This window comes from Eretmochelys imbricata, chromosome 4 (assembly GCF_965152235.1).
Source record: "Eretmochelys imbricata isolate rEreImb1 chromosome 4, rEreImb1.hap1, whole genome shotgun sequence".
In the NCBI taxonomy this organism is placed as follows: Eukaryota; Metazoa; Chordata; order Testudines; family Cheloniidae; genus Eretmochelys; species Eretmochelys imbricata.
In genome coordinates this window covers 12,977,213-12,992,834 of record NC_135575.1, presented here as the reverse complement: position 1 = coordinate 12,992,834, position 15,622 = coordinate 12,977,213, and the positions used below count along the sequence as shown (strand labels likewise).

The window sequence follows — 15,622 nt, the reverse complement described above, 5'->3', positions numbered from 1 at the left end:
TCCAGTTATGTCATATTTACTTTCGTACGCATATTTTGATAAAGCATTATGGGGCTCAGCGTCACACCATCATTTTGGAAACCCTGATTTTGTGTGCCGTGTAAGTAGCTCAGAGGTCTCCAGATATGTCTGGTTTGACCAAATCAGTCCTGAAGACTTTGCACAGTCCACTTTCTGCTTTGCTTTTAGCATAAACAATGTCATGGTTACTGTTTCTGTCCGTATCAGTGGAGTTCAGTGCTGAGTTGAGCCCTGCAGTTACCTCTGGAGAACCACCTGCTAAAGTGGTTCTGCCCCTGGCATGAGAAACACCAAGGTCCCTGATTCCATCTGGATCAGTCCAAATTTGATTCTAGGGGTCCAGCACCACCAACAGCAGAGACCACTGTCAAAGTAGTTTTGTCTGACTTCAGCAGTATTGTGGTTGATGAGTGAAGTGCCTAGTCTCATGTCCATTTGCTTCTGAAAGACCATGTGCCAAGATTCCAGCTCTGAGGGTTCTACTGCACTTCAGTGGCACTAAAATCCCCAGATCCATGTAGGTCAGCAGAGGCAGGTGCTTAGGATCAAGCTCTGCAAAGAGCTGCTCCGCAATGGATGGAGGTGGAGGTCTGTGCTGAGGTTTCTCATGGACCTAGCTCTCTCAGATTGGGCTGCAGTTTAGTTTACCATAGATCAGCATTTACGTTGCTTATAGCCTATCCCAGAGTCCATCTGGCTCCTGGTGAGACACTGAACAATGTGCTACAATTAGCTCCACGTACCAAGCCAAGAAAAGAACTTTCTGGTGAGGCTTCACCATGGAATGGGCATCAGTCTGAGTCTGGCACTGACCAGTGTCATTGGTGCTGTTGCTGTGATGTTGAGCCCTGTCTTGGTGCCAGACACACCTAAGAGCTCCCATCCTTTGCTTTTGATCACCTCCTTGGATCCCATGCTGAGTATTTGAGGGGCGCCTCAGTAACTCCAGTTTTGAGGTGCAGATAATCAGGGCCCTGAGCATGGGCTCATGGATAATGGCACTTGCCAATCAGGGTGGGGGGAAAGCATCCGGCTGGAGCCCAGGGATTCACACTTGAGGATAAAGATACTCATGACCTGGACTACTTCTTGGTGTGTAAAGTTTATTCCGTGGCCACACTTCAGGTAAGAATTGGCAGCTAACATGCAGTATTGGCAATGTGACTTCTTGCATGGGTCTGACCTGTTACCTTCAACAGAGATTTATCAACTCCCCTCTGGCAGTGGTTCTCAACCAGGTGTAAATGTACTCCTGGGGATATGCAGAGGTCTTGTCAATTTACCTAATTTTACAACAGGCTACATAAAAAGCACTGATCAAGTCAGTACAAACTAAAATTTCATACAATGACTTGTTTATACTGCTGTATATACCATTATATGATATCACACTGAAATGTAAGCACAATATTTATAGTCCAATCGATTTATTTTATAATTCTGGTAAAAATGAGAAAGAAGGCCATTTTTCAGTAATAGTGTGCTGTGACACTTTTTTGTATTTTTAAGTTTGATTTTGTAAGCAAGTAGTTTTTAAGTGAGGTGAAACTTGGGGTACCCAAGATAAATCAGACCCCCAGAAGGGGTATAGTAGTCTGGAAAGGTTGAGAACCACTGCCCTATGGGTTCCAAAGACTGCTCTCACTGACTTTCATCCTGCTAGAAGGATTCTTTCTGCCTCTGTCCATTTAGTTGTATTGAGTTAAAAGTAGCACACTTGACAGGAAAGGCTTGAATGACATCACCTTTCATGTATTGGCTCTATCTCATTGACTATACCTTCATTTTGTGTAGTGGAAGACATCTAAGACATTTTCCAGGCTTTTAGGGGAAAAAGTTTCACAGATCTGGCAAATGAGAACAGCTAAAATGAGATTTGTAAAGAAGTAGTCCTAAAATGAGAGAGTTCAGCAAAAGGCTGGGCTATGATCTAACCTTCTTAGAGTAGCGTCACTACTGGGTGCTCCTCCTGCACCTTTGATCAGAGATTTCACAAAAGCCGTGTCTGGCCCGCACGCGTGTTACCCAGTCTTGTGCTCCACGCTGTTGTGATAGCGCTGCGGTTACGAACTACCCTCGGTTCCTTCTCTATCACCTTGGCCTGAGACAGAGCTTAGCAGTGATTGGTGTTGAGTTTTACCTCAGCTGTGTCCCCACAGCTCTTAGGCCTGGTCTACACTTGGGGAGGGAATTGATCTAAGTTACGCAACTCCAGCTACATGAATAACGTAGCTGAGGTCGACATACTTAGATCTACTCACCGTGGTGTCTTCATTGTAGTGAGTCGACGGCTGACACTCCCCCGTCGACTCCGCCTGCGCCTCTTGCTTCGGTGGAGTACTGGAGTTGACGGGAGAGCACTCGGTGGTCAATTTATCGCATCTAGACTAGACACGATTAATTGACACCCCCCCCCCCCACTGGATCGATCGCTGCCCTTTGATCTTGCGGGTAATATAGACAAGCCCTTAGCATAGTTAATTATAGTTATTAGTGTAGTTAGTAGTAATTCTAGTAACAGTAGCTTTAAGAAAAAAGTGTTACCCATTGGATTGTTTTCTCTACGAGAGGGAGCTTTACGGGGAGAACGTGCCTTGGTCTCCTGGTTTCAGACATTACCTATTGTGGTGGGAGGCAATCCTGGTGAGTGATTGACACTCCCAGTTTATCCGTTGCCTTGGGGAATCTCGTATATCCCAAAAATGCAACTTCTGTCTGGTATTTAAAATCTAGAGCCAGAAAAAACAGGAAGATCAAACTTCAGCTAAATAAGATGGAGAGCTCATGGCATCTAGCCTCTGACTGAAGTCAGGGAACTCCCCAGCCCCCAACATTCAGGGGGCATGTGGTGGGACCCTGACCAGCCACCATGAGGGTGGGAAGAGAGCACCATGCTCCCAGTCACACGCCTCCCTCAACCCTCTTCAGCCACCAGTCCTGCTTTACCTCCTGGCTCTAGGGTACAGATGTGGGGACCTGCATGAAAGCCTCCTAAGCTTACTTTCACCATCTTAGGTTAAAACTTCCCCAAGATACAAATTAATTTTATCCTTTGCCCCTGGATTTCCACTGCCACCACCAAACTTTAACTGGGTTTACTGGGAAACGTAGTTTGGACACGTCTTTCCCCCCCCCCCAAAATTCTCCCAACCCTTGCACCCCACTTCCTGGGGAAGGTTTGGTAAAAATCCTCACCAATTTGCATAGGTGACCACAGACCCAAACCCTTGGATCTTAGAACAATGAAAAAGCATTCAGTTTTCTTACAAGAAGACTTTTAATAGAAGTAAAGGAATCACCTCTGTAAAATCAGGATGGTAGATACCTTACAGGGTAATTAGATTCAAAACATAGAGAATCCCTCTAGGCAAAACCTTAAGTTACAAAAAAGACACAAAGACAGGAATAGTCATTCTATTCAGCGCAGTTCTTTTCTCAGCCATTTAAAGAAATCATAGTCTAACACATACCTAGCTAGATTACTTACTAAAAGTTCTAAGACTCCATTCCTGTTCTATCCCTGGTAAAAGCAGCATACAGACAGACACAGACCCTTTGTTTCGCTCTCTCCTCCCAGCTTTTGAAAGTATCTTGTCTCCTCATTGGTCATTTTGGTCAGGTGCCAGCGAGGTTACCTTTAGTTTCTTAACCCTTTACAGGTGAGAGGATTTTTCCTCTGGCCAGGCGGGATTTTAAAGGGGTTTACCCTTCCCTTTATATTTATGACAACACCCAATTCTCGAGCTCCCAGAGATCATATGAACCTCAATGTAAGAGACAGGTTCCAGAGGAGAAAACTATCCACTTTCAAATCTTTGGTCTTCCACCATGAAGCACCAATTTTGATGCAGTGGTCAAGATCCTGAGCTACCCTCCCCACCATATCTACCTGCCTTCCTCCCTTGGGCGACTACCTTTACCACTTCTGGTGGGCGTGGGAGTCTATCACTATGGACAAGTGGGTTTTGGAGATCATGTCCCCAGGGTATCCCATTCGCTTTACTTCTCTTCTGCCTGCCAATCCCCCTTGTCCATCCCTTTTCAGGGATCCCTCTTACAAGCACCTTCTAAGATGAGACATACTGTCTCATACTCTTGGGTGCTACAGAACCTATTCCCATGCAGCACGAAGGGAAGGGTTTTTATTCCAGGTACTTCTTGGTTCCAAAAAAGAACAGCAGTTGGAGACCCATCTTAGACAAAGATTACTCAACACCTTTGTGAAGGCACAAAAATTTGAAGAGCTGATACCTGCAGCAATAATTCCATCACTGGACGAAGGGCCTTGGTTCTCAGTACTTAACCTTGAAAATGCATATTACCAATCCAATCCTCCTATATCACAAAAGGTTCCTGTGTTTTACTGTTGGTTAGGACCACTTTCAGTACAGGGTACTCTAGTTAGGCCTCTCATCTGCCCCAAGGGTCTTTTCAAAGGTTATATCAGTAACAGCAGCACCCCTCCACAGAAAAGGAATTCTGGTGTTCCCTTACCTAGATGATTGGTTTTCTGAAAAGTTGCTCCTACGATGAAACTTTACTGGCCACTTGCAAGACTATAGACCTCAACCTCGAACTTGGCCTACAATTAAACTTTCAAAAATCCACCCTGACTCCTGTACAAAGGTAGAATTCATAGTAACTTATCTCTGTTCAGTAGCAGCAAGAGTCTACCTCTCCGTGGACAGATTGGTAGCCTTATCCAACATCATAAACACAATCCAGATCAGCCCATGTTCCCTGGTCAAGAATTGTCTTCAGCTGTTGGGACATGTGGTAGCCTGCACTTTTGCTTATAGAACATGCAAGACTGAGAATGCACTGCCTTCAAGGGTGGCTCAGGAATGTTTGTACACTGAGCAGACACAAACTAACCAAATTACTTTCCATACCTTCCTTTGTGAAGGAATCTCTCAATTGGTGTAAATACCAACACACCTGCCCAAGAGTCCTTCTCGCATGCTGTTCCCTGACCGTTGTTGTTATGGTGGATGCTTCCCTGCTACGTTGGGGAGCACATTTGGACACGCACATGGCCCAAGGCAGGCGGACATCTCATGATGTCACTCTATTCAACATTCTAGAACTTAGCACAGTCGTATATGCGTGACCAATTTCTACCATTGATCGGGGCAAACATATAAGTCATGACGGACAACGTGTCATGAATGTTCTATATCAAGTGACGAGGGCCAAGATCTCTCCACTTTTTGCCAAAGCTGTCAATGTTTGGAATTGGTGCATATGCAATCAGTCATCACAGCAGCTTATCTTCCGGATGCTCAGAATCTGACCATGAGTACACTCAGTAGGCACTTCTGTCATGACCACAAATGAAAAATAGATTCCGTTCACCATATGTTTTGGTAATAGGGTACCCTTTGGATAGACCTGTTTTCCCTGTCTACTCTCCCCTGAAATGGCTGCCGGGGTATCTCTGCACGTCCACACCCGTGCCGGGCTGTACGAGTCCCTGGGGCGGGCACAGGCCTCTGCCGGGCGCTGAGCTCGCCTGGCGCCCCCCAGCCGAGCCCAGGGTGCGAAACAGGCGTGCGGGGAGGCGGCCCGGGGGTGACGTGAGTTACCCTTAAAAGGGAGGGTGCCTGGGGGCTGTGGCACGAGAAGGGGGTTGCTCTGAGAGACTCTTTAGAAGCAGGGCCTGAGCCTGTGGGGCTGAAACCCCGCCCCTCCCCCCGCCGGTGCGATCAATGGCCCTGAGCCCGGCTCCCCGCCCCCACCTGAGCCCGCCCCGCCCCTTCCCTCGGAGCCCCGCCCCTCATCTCCCTGAGCACGGAGCCCGCCCAAGCCCCGCCCTCTGCCAGCCCATGCCCCCGCCCTGTCACCGTGACTCAGCAGTCCCCCCCCCGCCCCGCCGCCCCAGCTCAATGTGCGCGCTGCGCTCGCTGCCGCCTCGAGCCATGGCCGCCGCCTTCGACTATCTGGTGCTGGGGGGCGGCTCGGGCGGGCTGGCGAGCGCGCGGCGCGCGGCCGAGCTCGGGGCCCGCGTGGCTGTGGTGGAGCATCAGCGCCTGGGGGGCACCTGCGTGAGTGCGGGGGGCGGGGCGAGTGCGGGGGGGGGGTTGTGGCGGGCGCTGGGAGCGGGGTCGGGGGGGAGGTGAGGGAGCTGGGTGTGTGGATGGGGCAGGGTTGGGGGGGGCTGGGAGCGGGGTGAGGAGGTTGGGGCGTGGGGGGCTCTGGGAGCAGGGTGGGAGGGTGTGGTGGGGGGCTGGGTGTGTGGGTGGATGTGGCTGGGAGCGGGGTGGGGGGAGGTGAGGGGGCTGGGTGTATGGGTGGATGTGGCTGGGGTGAGGGGCTTTGGGTTGGGGGCGGTGAGGGGGCTGGGTGTGTGGATGGATGTGGCTGGGGATGGGGTGTGTGTAGATGGATGAACGTGGCTGGGGGCGTGGATATGTGTGTATGGACGTGGCTAGGGATGGGGGGTGCGTGTGTAGATGGGTGAATGTGTCTGGGGGGATGGATGTGGCTGGGGTGAGGGGCTTTGGGTTGGGGGCAGTGAGGGGGCAGGGGTGTGGGTGGATGTGGCTGGGAGCGGGGTGGGGGGGGGAGGTGAGGGGGCTGGGTGTGTGGATGGATGGGGATGGGGTGTGTGTGTGTAGATGGGTGAATGGGGATGGGGGGATGGATGTGGCTGGAGGGTGCGGGGGATGTGGGGATGGATGTGGCTGGGGATGGGGTGTGTGTGTAGATGGATGAACATGGCTGGGGGCATGGATATGTGTGTATGGACGTGGCTGGAGGGTCTGAGGTGTGTGGATGGATGTGGCTTAGGCAGGTGGGGGTGAAGACATGCTGCAGAGAGGGGCTCTAATGAGTAATCCTGGGGCAGATCTCTGGGCCAATTGGGGTTTTCTTTCCAGAACTCGTTTAGCCTTTTAGAAGGGTGGTGAGCTTCCAAGAAAAGGTCTGGTTTGTGTGCAGTGATTGACAGGAGAATGCCAGCCTTGCTCCGTGGGCATCAGTTTAGTGGTGCCAGTACCTGCTAGGCTCTGAGCTCTTTGTTTGAATCCTTTTATTTAACTGCAATGACTGTCACAAATGGAGAAAATGCCAGCACATCGACAAAGCAGTGTTGTCAGGTGTTGCACAACTCAGATTGGTCACACATCTTTCTTCATGAGGACAACTGGCTTTGTGGGTGTTCTGTATTACTGAATTTTCACAATAGTCATTATTCCTTACACGCCTATAAGGGGATGGGGCCCATCCAGGTCAGACTTTTTCCAAATCAGCTGCATATTCAGCTGCCTATTACCCTCTTTATTTCTTTTAGGAAGGAGGGAGTGTTTAGAAAAAACAAACTGACAAGAGTCAGGAAAGACCAGGAATTCCCCACCCCCATTGTGTGTGTGTGTGGTGCTGATGTTTTTTTTAATAATATTTATTGTTGTGGGACCAAGACTGTAGAGGCCTCAGGTAGGATCAGTGTTCTGCTGTGCTATCTTCTCCACACATAGGAGACATTAGCTGCATCAAATATCTTACAACCAATTTTAAAGTTATATATGTGTATTCAGAACACAACAGAAGCCTTTCCAGCAGCTTAGTTTGCACAGATTTACAGAATTCCAAATGAGCAATGTTCTCTGCTCTGCTGCCCCAGTTAATTAGACAATGTAGGATTTTAAAGAAAAAAATAGGCTCTGATTTTTTTCTCTCTCTGAGATACTTTAAGATGGGTATCTTGTAAAATCAGCATACAGTTGAGAGGTTTGCTGATCTTTCTAAGAACAGAAGCAAGGCCTGAATATAGAGCTTTTTACACAGAAGATGATGATGCTACAGTGTGTTGTGAAAGCTATTTACCAGATTCAGGTTTCTCCAGAAGTTGGTATTAAAACAATGCTAGTTAGTATCAGTTTATTTCTGACTTACAGGGTCAGATTGTTCATTGAAGTAATTGGTGTAGTCAGTGTATACCAGCTGAGGATCTGGTTCACAGCTAGATAAAATAGAGGATTTGTGTTTTTCAGATAAAATGGTACACTTAAAAAAAACTAAAATTTTCTTATGCTAGAAAAAGCAAAGAGTAGAGAGGAAGGGAATATAGCAGAGTACAGAGCTGTGTTTTGGTGCAACTGCAGGCATTTTAATAGACATCTATTTTCAGAGTCTCCTGAAAAAGTGTTTAAGTATTTTGAAGTACCTTTCCTTGAGACAGCCAGGGTGGTGGATCTGTGCAATGTAGGTGTACTAGCTTGCCTATTGACAGGAAAAAGGCTGTAAAGTTTTGATGAAGCTCTTTAGGAAGAAAACTTTTAATGAAAAGTATGAATAAATTTGTATAATAGGGCCACTAACTGGAAGGAAAAATCCTCATTTAATCTCCTGTGAGCTCCTAGTATTTCCTATACCTCTGCCACTCCTAAAAATAAGGTCAGGGTGAATTTTATGTCACTTGCCAGCTAGTTAAAACAGGAAATACTACTACTTTGAGGAGTGAACAAACTAGTATTGCATAAATCTGAAAGTAAAAGAAGGGACTGGCTTCACGGTGATTGGTTTAAACAGGTCTGTTTGGTAAGTATCTTGGTTTGAGGCAACTCTGCCCCCTTTCTGGTCTCTGAGTGCACCCCCTCAGTTGTTTGGCATCTTGCCTTTGTCTCAAGGTGGGATCTTGCAGTTTTAGGCTCTCAGACTGGGACCTGGGTATATTGCTCTGGGTACAACTGCTTATCAGCCCAAAGATGTGTTTGTGGGTTCACTGGCATTGTGTTCAATATGAATTTGTTTCAAGGTCAGAAGGTTGTGAACCCATAGAAGCTGACCCTGTCATTTGACAGACATCAGAGCACTATTAGCATAGTTACATTTTTAACAGTTAGAGAAACTGAGCCACAAAAGGGGTTCATTGAAAAAGCTAATGATAGCTGAGATTAGAACTCAAAGCTGGCTTCCAGTTGTGTGCTCTGATCACATGGCCACTCCCTCAAAAGTTACACAGTAGTGGGGAGAGGGGAGGTATTAGCTGAGGACACTGAGCTATGTTTGTATTCCTTTTTAAAAAGTGCTATGCAATCTTTACTATCCATGCTGAGCAGACAGGAAATCCTGTTATGAATCCATTGAAAGGCAACAGCTTTAAAATGGGCACGGTACATGTTTTTAACCTACCTTAGAAGGGTGAAGGGCTGAGTTAGCCTTGTGGGATTGGAACCTCTGAATTTGGTTATAGAAACTAAAGTGTCAAACATGAATGTCTCTTTGCCCGACTCAAAATGACTTTGATATTTCTGCATTGTAGGGGGTGGGAGAAAGGTGCAGAATTGGCATCAATTTTGGGAAGCTTTAGTTAATGGACTTACCATTTTCTAAGTATTGTTTTATGATCATAATGTCACATGTAGATTTAATATTCTTCTCTCTTAGGTGAATGTTGGATGTGTACCAAAAAAGGTAGATTTTTTTTTCTTCTTTCATATTGTCTTTGTGTTGAAATGAATGTATCTGCATCCGATTCTTCACAACACAGATGTTGCTGGGAGAGTAGATAAACTTAATAGGGTGCAGCTACAGTTAGGGGCCCTTGCAAAAATACTCCACTCTACAGTCCTTACTTTGCTTTTTTGCCTAAGGCTGAGTAGGCTGGTTAGACTGTTTCTAGGTAAAATGAATATCCAAAGGACAAATTGTGCTCTTGGGCCCATGGATGCAGGTTACACCAGGGTATCTGTGAGCAGACTTTGTTGTTTTAGTATTTTCCTTAGTCTCACAAAAGCGTTTTGTGAATGATTAATTCAAAACAGGCCATCATGAGCAGTGCTTCAAAAAGCATATGAACAGATTGCTCTGGACTTCAGAAACACATGCACTGCTTTTAGTTAAGTTTGCGCCCTTTGGGATGAACTGATCATGCAAATGCAAGATAGAGCACCTACTATTTTCCTATGGTACTATTTCAAGTCTGATGAGAAATGAAGAGATACTCATATCTGTAGCACTTAGTTTATACACATAGTAGCGTACGGAAAAGTGGCCTTTTTTGATGTGTAAGGCTCTACTTGAATCACGAGATTCAAGTAGCTGAGTTGCGGACAATCCATGGGAAATTGTGGAAAAGTAATGACATTACTTGCGGTAATTTGGCAAAGGGTTGGCAGCGGGGGCTCCCGCTGTCGGCCGCCCAGGGCTGAGAGCGGGGGCTCCCACCGCCAAATTGCAGTGGAAGCCTAATATCGCAAGATCCACAATATCACAAATTAAGTAGGGCCTTAGATATGAGACTTCTTCTCCCCAATCCCCTCCAAATCTTTGTGGATTAGATTGTGTAGCTCTATGTGAGCGCACAAAGGGTGGAGTATAGTGCCAGGAGCCTCCTTCCCTCATGCCCCTGCATAGAGGCCAGACACAATTGACTCTTTACAGTCAAAGTGAACACAAGGCTGTTCAAACAGTAGTGCAAGTCTCCCCAAAGAGAAGGATTAGGCCTAGGAACTCTCCCACCTCTGTACCAGCAAGCAGAGGTAGGCCTAAACAGGGCAAGTGCATGTGCAGTGGTGGCCCTGTTCCTGCAGAGCAGACTGTGCCAGCCTCATACACAAAGCCTCCAGGAGCTTCCTGCTGCATGGCTTTGGGGTCTTTAAGGCCTAACATTGCCCTTATTTATAAAACAATGCCTATTTAAAATAGTAATGTATGGAACTGAGTTGTTCCACCTAATCCATCTTGAATTACTAGACACAATTGATGCTTTTTTCATTCATGCTGTGTTGAATTACTGTTCTCTTTACCTCTGTGACAGGTGATGTGGAACACAGCTGTCCACTTTGAATTCATCCATGATCATGCCGATTATGGCTTTGAAACCCCTGATGTGAAGTTTAATTGGCGGTAAGTCTAAGATTCAGTATTCCAGGTGGCAAAATCTTGTTTACGTGTATCCTTTTAAAGCACAATACATTTTATGTAAATATTGTATTTTCTTTATGTATAAGCAGTTCTCTTGCTGCTACCATGTATAACCAGTTCTCTTGCTGCGACCATGTCCGCTTAATGCCCTAGGTGCACTGGGGGAGGAACAAGGCTTACTCAGTTGCTTGCAGTTTGGTTCCATGTCCCTCATAGCCAGTGTGGAATGCCTGGGCCCCTAAGCCAGCATTGCCAGTGCCATACAGGATGGGAAGTCAGCTGCCAACAAGCTCTGGGCCTTGCTCAAGAAAATCTCTTGTCATTAAAGACATAACCAGCTATATAGTGGTTTGTTTCATGTGCTCCATGCCCCTGAATCCCACTTCCCTGTCACCTTCCATATCCCTGCAGTGTTTTCATTGACTTTGTCTGATGACCTTTATGTGTTTGCATATCTAATGAGGTTGGATTTTAAAGCTAGCCTCCATTTTTTTGCTGTGTATTCTTATTAGCAGTGAGAAAAAAGCTTATATAGTGACAGTGACTACATTTTATTGCAGAGTGATTAAAGAAAAGCGTGATGCTTATGTGAGTCGCCTAAATGAGATCTATCAAAATAACTTAAACAAGGTTTGTAAATTTTGGTTCATATACGAGTAACAAATCGTAAAATTACAGAGCCTCTTCTATGCCCCTGTAAACTGTCATATTTTCCCAGAACCTATGGAAGTGTTTCCAAGAGAGTTTGGCTTGTTTTTTTTTTTATCTTTGGTCAGTGCAGGTTCCATTTCCAAAAGTTATAAAAACCCTTCTCCTGTGTCAAAGCACATTTCTGTGGTTTTAAGAATGATTCCCACTTTATTAAATAGTGAAAGCCATTTTTTCCTCCTATTCCCTCAGTCAGGGTAAGGTGGTGGTGCACACTACTGCGAGTAGATGCGGCCATGTATTCTACTTAGGTGTTTGTGCATGCCAAGTGCACTGAACCCAGAGAATTTTGCCTAGCAGTATCCGTAGAGGGGTGTGCTCATGCCTCGTGGCCACAGCCCCTTCCCTGGGTGTATCAGGCGGTGCTGCTCTGCCCCAAGCCACAGAAGACTTCTCTGGTTTGTCATGGCTAACCATCATTTTCAGTACATGTCCCTTCCTTTTGGTCTGTCTTCCATTCCCTGGGTGTTTACCAAATGTGTGGTTGTGGTGATGGCATACCTCCGGATGACTGGCTACTAAGGGGCAGGTCCAGAGAAGAAGTTCTTTCTCATGTGTGGATCACACTGCACTTACTCAACTGTCTGAGTCTCATACTAAACACCAGAAAGTCAACATTGGTCTCTACTTGGAAAATTGAATTCACTGGGATCTTAGAGTCTGAGTTCAAGAGTAGTTTTGTAGACTGACTTTTTCCAGACACTTTATCATCTTTGTCTCAGGCTGCAGTCTCAACCTTCCATGACAATTCTTGTGTCTGAGGTATTTGGGCCAGATGTCCCCATGCACGCAGGTGGTTCAATGTACAAATTGCCCTCTTCAATGCCTGCACCCTCTTCAAATGTGGCCCAGAACAGTTTACCATCTGGCCCTTCATCCCTTAGACAGGTTGGTCAGCCTCCCTCCATTGACCCTGGACTTCTTGCTCTGGTAGATGGATCAGGGGAATGTATGTCATGGCATTCCCTTTGCCCGGCCCTTACCAACCAGGACTGTTGTCACCAATGCCTCCCTGGTAGGTTGGGGAGAGCGTCTGGGGTTGCTGAAGGTTCAGGGTCTGTGGTCAGTCGGAGCAGGAAGCTTCGCTGCATAACAGTGTCCTGGAGCTTTGGGCCACCTACATGGATGGTCACGTTTTCATCGACTGCATCAAAGGTTCAATGGTTCACATACTTACGACAATAGCATTCTGGTGTATTATGTGAACAGACAAGGGTGAGCACACTCCAGGGTGCTTTGCCAAGAGGTGATCAGGCTATGGCAGTTCTGCATTGAAGAGAATATCACTCCGATAGCCAATCAGTTGCCCGGGATCTAGAATCATCTCACGGACCGGCTTGGGAGGAATTTTTCCCTGAGTCATAAGTGGTCGGTGAAATCCATGTTCTGCAAGTCATCTTTGCTGCTTGGGGCATGCCAATGATCAACCTGTTCGCTACAAGGGACAACAGGAAATGCAGTCTATTCTGCACTTGAGGGGGCCTCAGTCCAGGTTCCCTGACTGATGCCTTCCACATCAGCTGGCCGTCAACTCTCCTATATGCTTTTTCTCTGACGCTGATCATTCCCCAGGTCATCCTCGAGCTGAAAGCAGATCAGGCCAACGTCATCCTCATTGCATTGTCAAGTCCGAGGCAGTGTTGGTTTTCTGACCTTCTTGCACTGTTGATTTGGCCTCCCATATGCTTTCCTCTCCAGTCTGACCTACTCTCACAGAATCACATTTGCATCCTGCGCTCAGCTCCATATATCTCATTGCTTGGGTGCTTCGTGGTTAAATGAAGAGGAAGAGCGATGTTTGTCGGCTGTTCGACAGGTCCTACTCAGTATAGAAGACCATCTACCAAGATGGCCAGTTAGAAAAACCTTTCCACTTTGACAATGTGGTCATTGGCCTGTGGAGTTCAGCTAATCCTGGCTAGTATCCAAGCTATCTTGGAGTGTTTGCTGCATCTTCAGCTGTTGGGCCTTCCAGTTAGCTTATTGAGGGAGTATCTAGTGACTTTCATCCACCCATTCGTGGAAGATGGGTGTTTTCCAGTACTTGATGTCTAGATTCTTAAAAGGAATCCTTCGTCTCCATCTGCCAGTGAAGGATCTGGTTCCCTTATAGGACCTTAGCACAGTCTTAGCGGTTCTGCTGAGACCTTCATTCAATCCTCTGGCATCCTGCCTCTTTCCTCTCTGACAAAAACCTGCATTCTTCATGGCAATGATATCTGCAAGGGGAATGTGTGAGCTGCAGTCTTTGAGGCAGAGCCTCCTGACGTGCAATTCCCCAAAGAAAAAGGGACATCGCCACCGCACCCAACATTTGCGTCTAAAGTGGTGTCTTGGTTTTGTTTAAATAGGCGGTATGTTTGCCTGTGTTTTTGTTCCTAAGCCGCGCTTATCTCCACAGGGGCAGCATCTTCACATGTTAGACATCAGATGATGTCTAGCCTTTTATCTAAACCTTTTTGTGCTTTGCCGCATCTGTTTGTGTTGTATGCAGACTGTGAAGAGACAGGCAGTCTCCTCACAGATGTCTCTTAAGTGGATAACTTTCTGCATCAAGATAGAATACGAAACAGTTTTGGGTAGGCCCCGTCTGTGTGTGCGAGCTCATTCTACGAGCGCGAAAGCTACATCAATAGCGTTCTTAAGTGACCTCTCAATATGGATATTTGCAGAGCTGTCAGATAGTCATCGATATGTACGTGTTTGAACCATTATGCCATTACTGCAGCATCCAGAGAAGATGCAAGCTTTGGGAAGACGGTCCTGCAGTCCTTGTTTAAATAGACTCCAAGCCCCATCTCCAGCGAGTGCTGCTTGTGAGTCACCTAAGTAGAATACAGGGCTGCATCGACTTGAAGAAGAAATTATTTATTTTTTAGATGTGATGCAGACCTGTGTTCCACAACCCACCCTCCGTCCCTTTGCATCAGAGTCTAGTCTCTGGGAGTTAGTGCAAAGGAACTTGGGGGTGGTGGTGGAAGGGGGGGGAGGGTTGGTGTGGCACTGCCTCATCTAGCCAGGGGAGGGGTTTTGGCCACAAGGCATGAGCACTGTCCCTCTACTGGTACGGCTAGGCAAAACTCTCCAGCTATGGTGCACCTGGTGTGCATGCGTACCTGACGTGGAATACCTGTCTGGGTCACATCTCAAAGAACCACAGTTACAGTAAGTAACCGTTTCTTACCAGCTTAGTCATGTTTTAGTTGGCTGGAGTTTAATCTTCATTAGCTCTCCAGAACATACAGTGGCTTCTGATGCAGGTTGAAGGCTTCCATTATATTTACAAACATTTCAGATTACTAGATGAGCATAGGCCTACATTTTCAAACTGACTCATGATTTTAGGTGCCCACATGAGATATCGTAAAGGGGCCTGTTTTTTAGAGGGTGGTTTCTGAGCATTTTCTGGAGTGGGCACCCAAAATCACTAATCATTTTTGAAAATGTGGGCCACTTTTCAGAAGTTGAAATGCTGAATCAGAGAGTTGTCTTACTACTTTTCTGCCCTAATAATTTTGTCTTCTGCTTTGATAATTAGGAAAGGTTCATTCTTTCTCTAGCATCCGGTTTTGTGATTTATAGAATGACAGTACAATCTAAAATTTGTTTTTGTAGGCTCACATAGAAACCATTCATGGCCATGCAGCTTTTACATCTGATCCTGAGCCTACGGTAGAAGTCAGTGGTAAAAAATACACTGCTCCCCACATCCTGATAGCTACAGGTGGGCGACCATCAGTGCCCCATGACAGTGAAATCCCTGGTAAGTCTTTTGAGTAACGTGATCAACATCATGGCATGTAAGTACTCCTGTGGGAGGAGATTTCATTTGAGTTACAACAGGACTTCCTATTTTTCCAGTGCAAATAGTGTAGCTCCAGTACACTCTAGTGTCTCTGGCTCTCCGTGGTCTATAGAGATTGTAACCTTAGAACGTACATTTGTTCTCAGCATTCTACGTTTCCCTGCCTCTTCTGAATGGAATTCTGGCCTACATAGAAAGAGATCTGATCCAAAGCCTTCTGGA

The 15,622-nt window shown here is 46.5% G+C and overlaps 1 protein-coding gene across 5 annotated transcripts in view; it reads left to right on the top strand.

The window, feature by feature from the left end:
• The first annotated feature begins 5,889 nt into the window (after positions 1 to 5,889).
• GSR (glutathione-disulfide reductase) overlaps positions 5,890 to 15,622 on the top strand; it is a 33,273-nt gene continuing 23,540 nt past the window's right edge. For 4 of the 5 annotated variants that reach the window (XM_077814851.1, XM_077814850.1, XM_077814847.1 and 1 more), the window contains exons 1-5: positions 5,890 to 6,065; positions 9,409 to 9,435; positions 10,781 to 10,869; positions 11,448 to 11,517; positions 15,211 to 15,358. In XM_077814851.1, the coding sequence (XP_077670977.1) occupies positions 5,907 to 6,065; positions 9,409 to 9,435; positions 10,781 to 10,869; positions 11,448 to 11,517; positions 15,211 to 15,358 (493 nt within the window). In that variant the 5' untranslated portion in view covers positions 5,890 to 5,906. Of the gene's footprint in view, positions 6,066 to 6,820; positions 7,174 to 9,408; positions 9,436 to 10,780; positions 10,870 to 11,447; positions 11,518 to 15,210; positions 15,359 to 15,622 lie in introns of those variants that run through there. The other variant, XM_077814848.1, reaches the window with a different exon arrangement.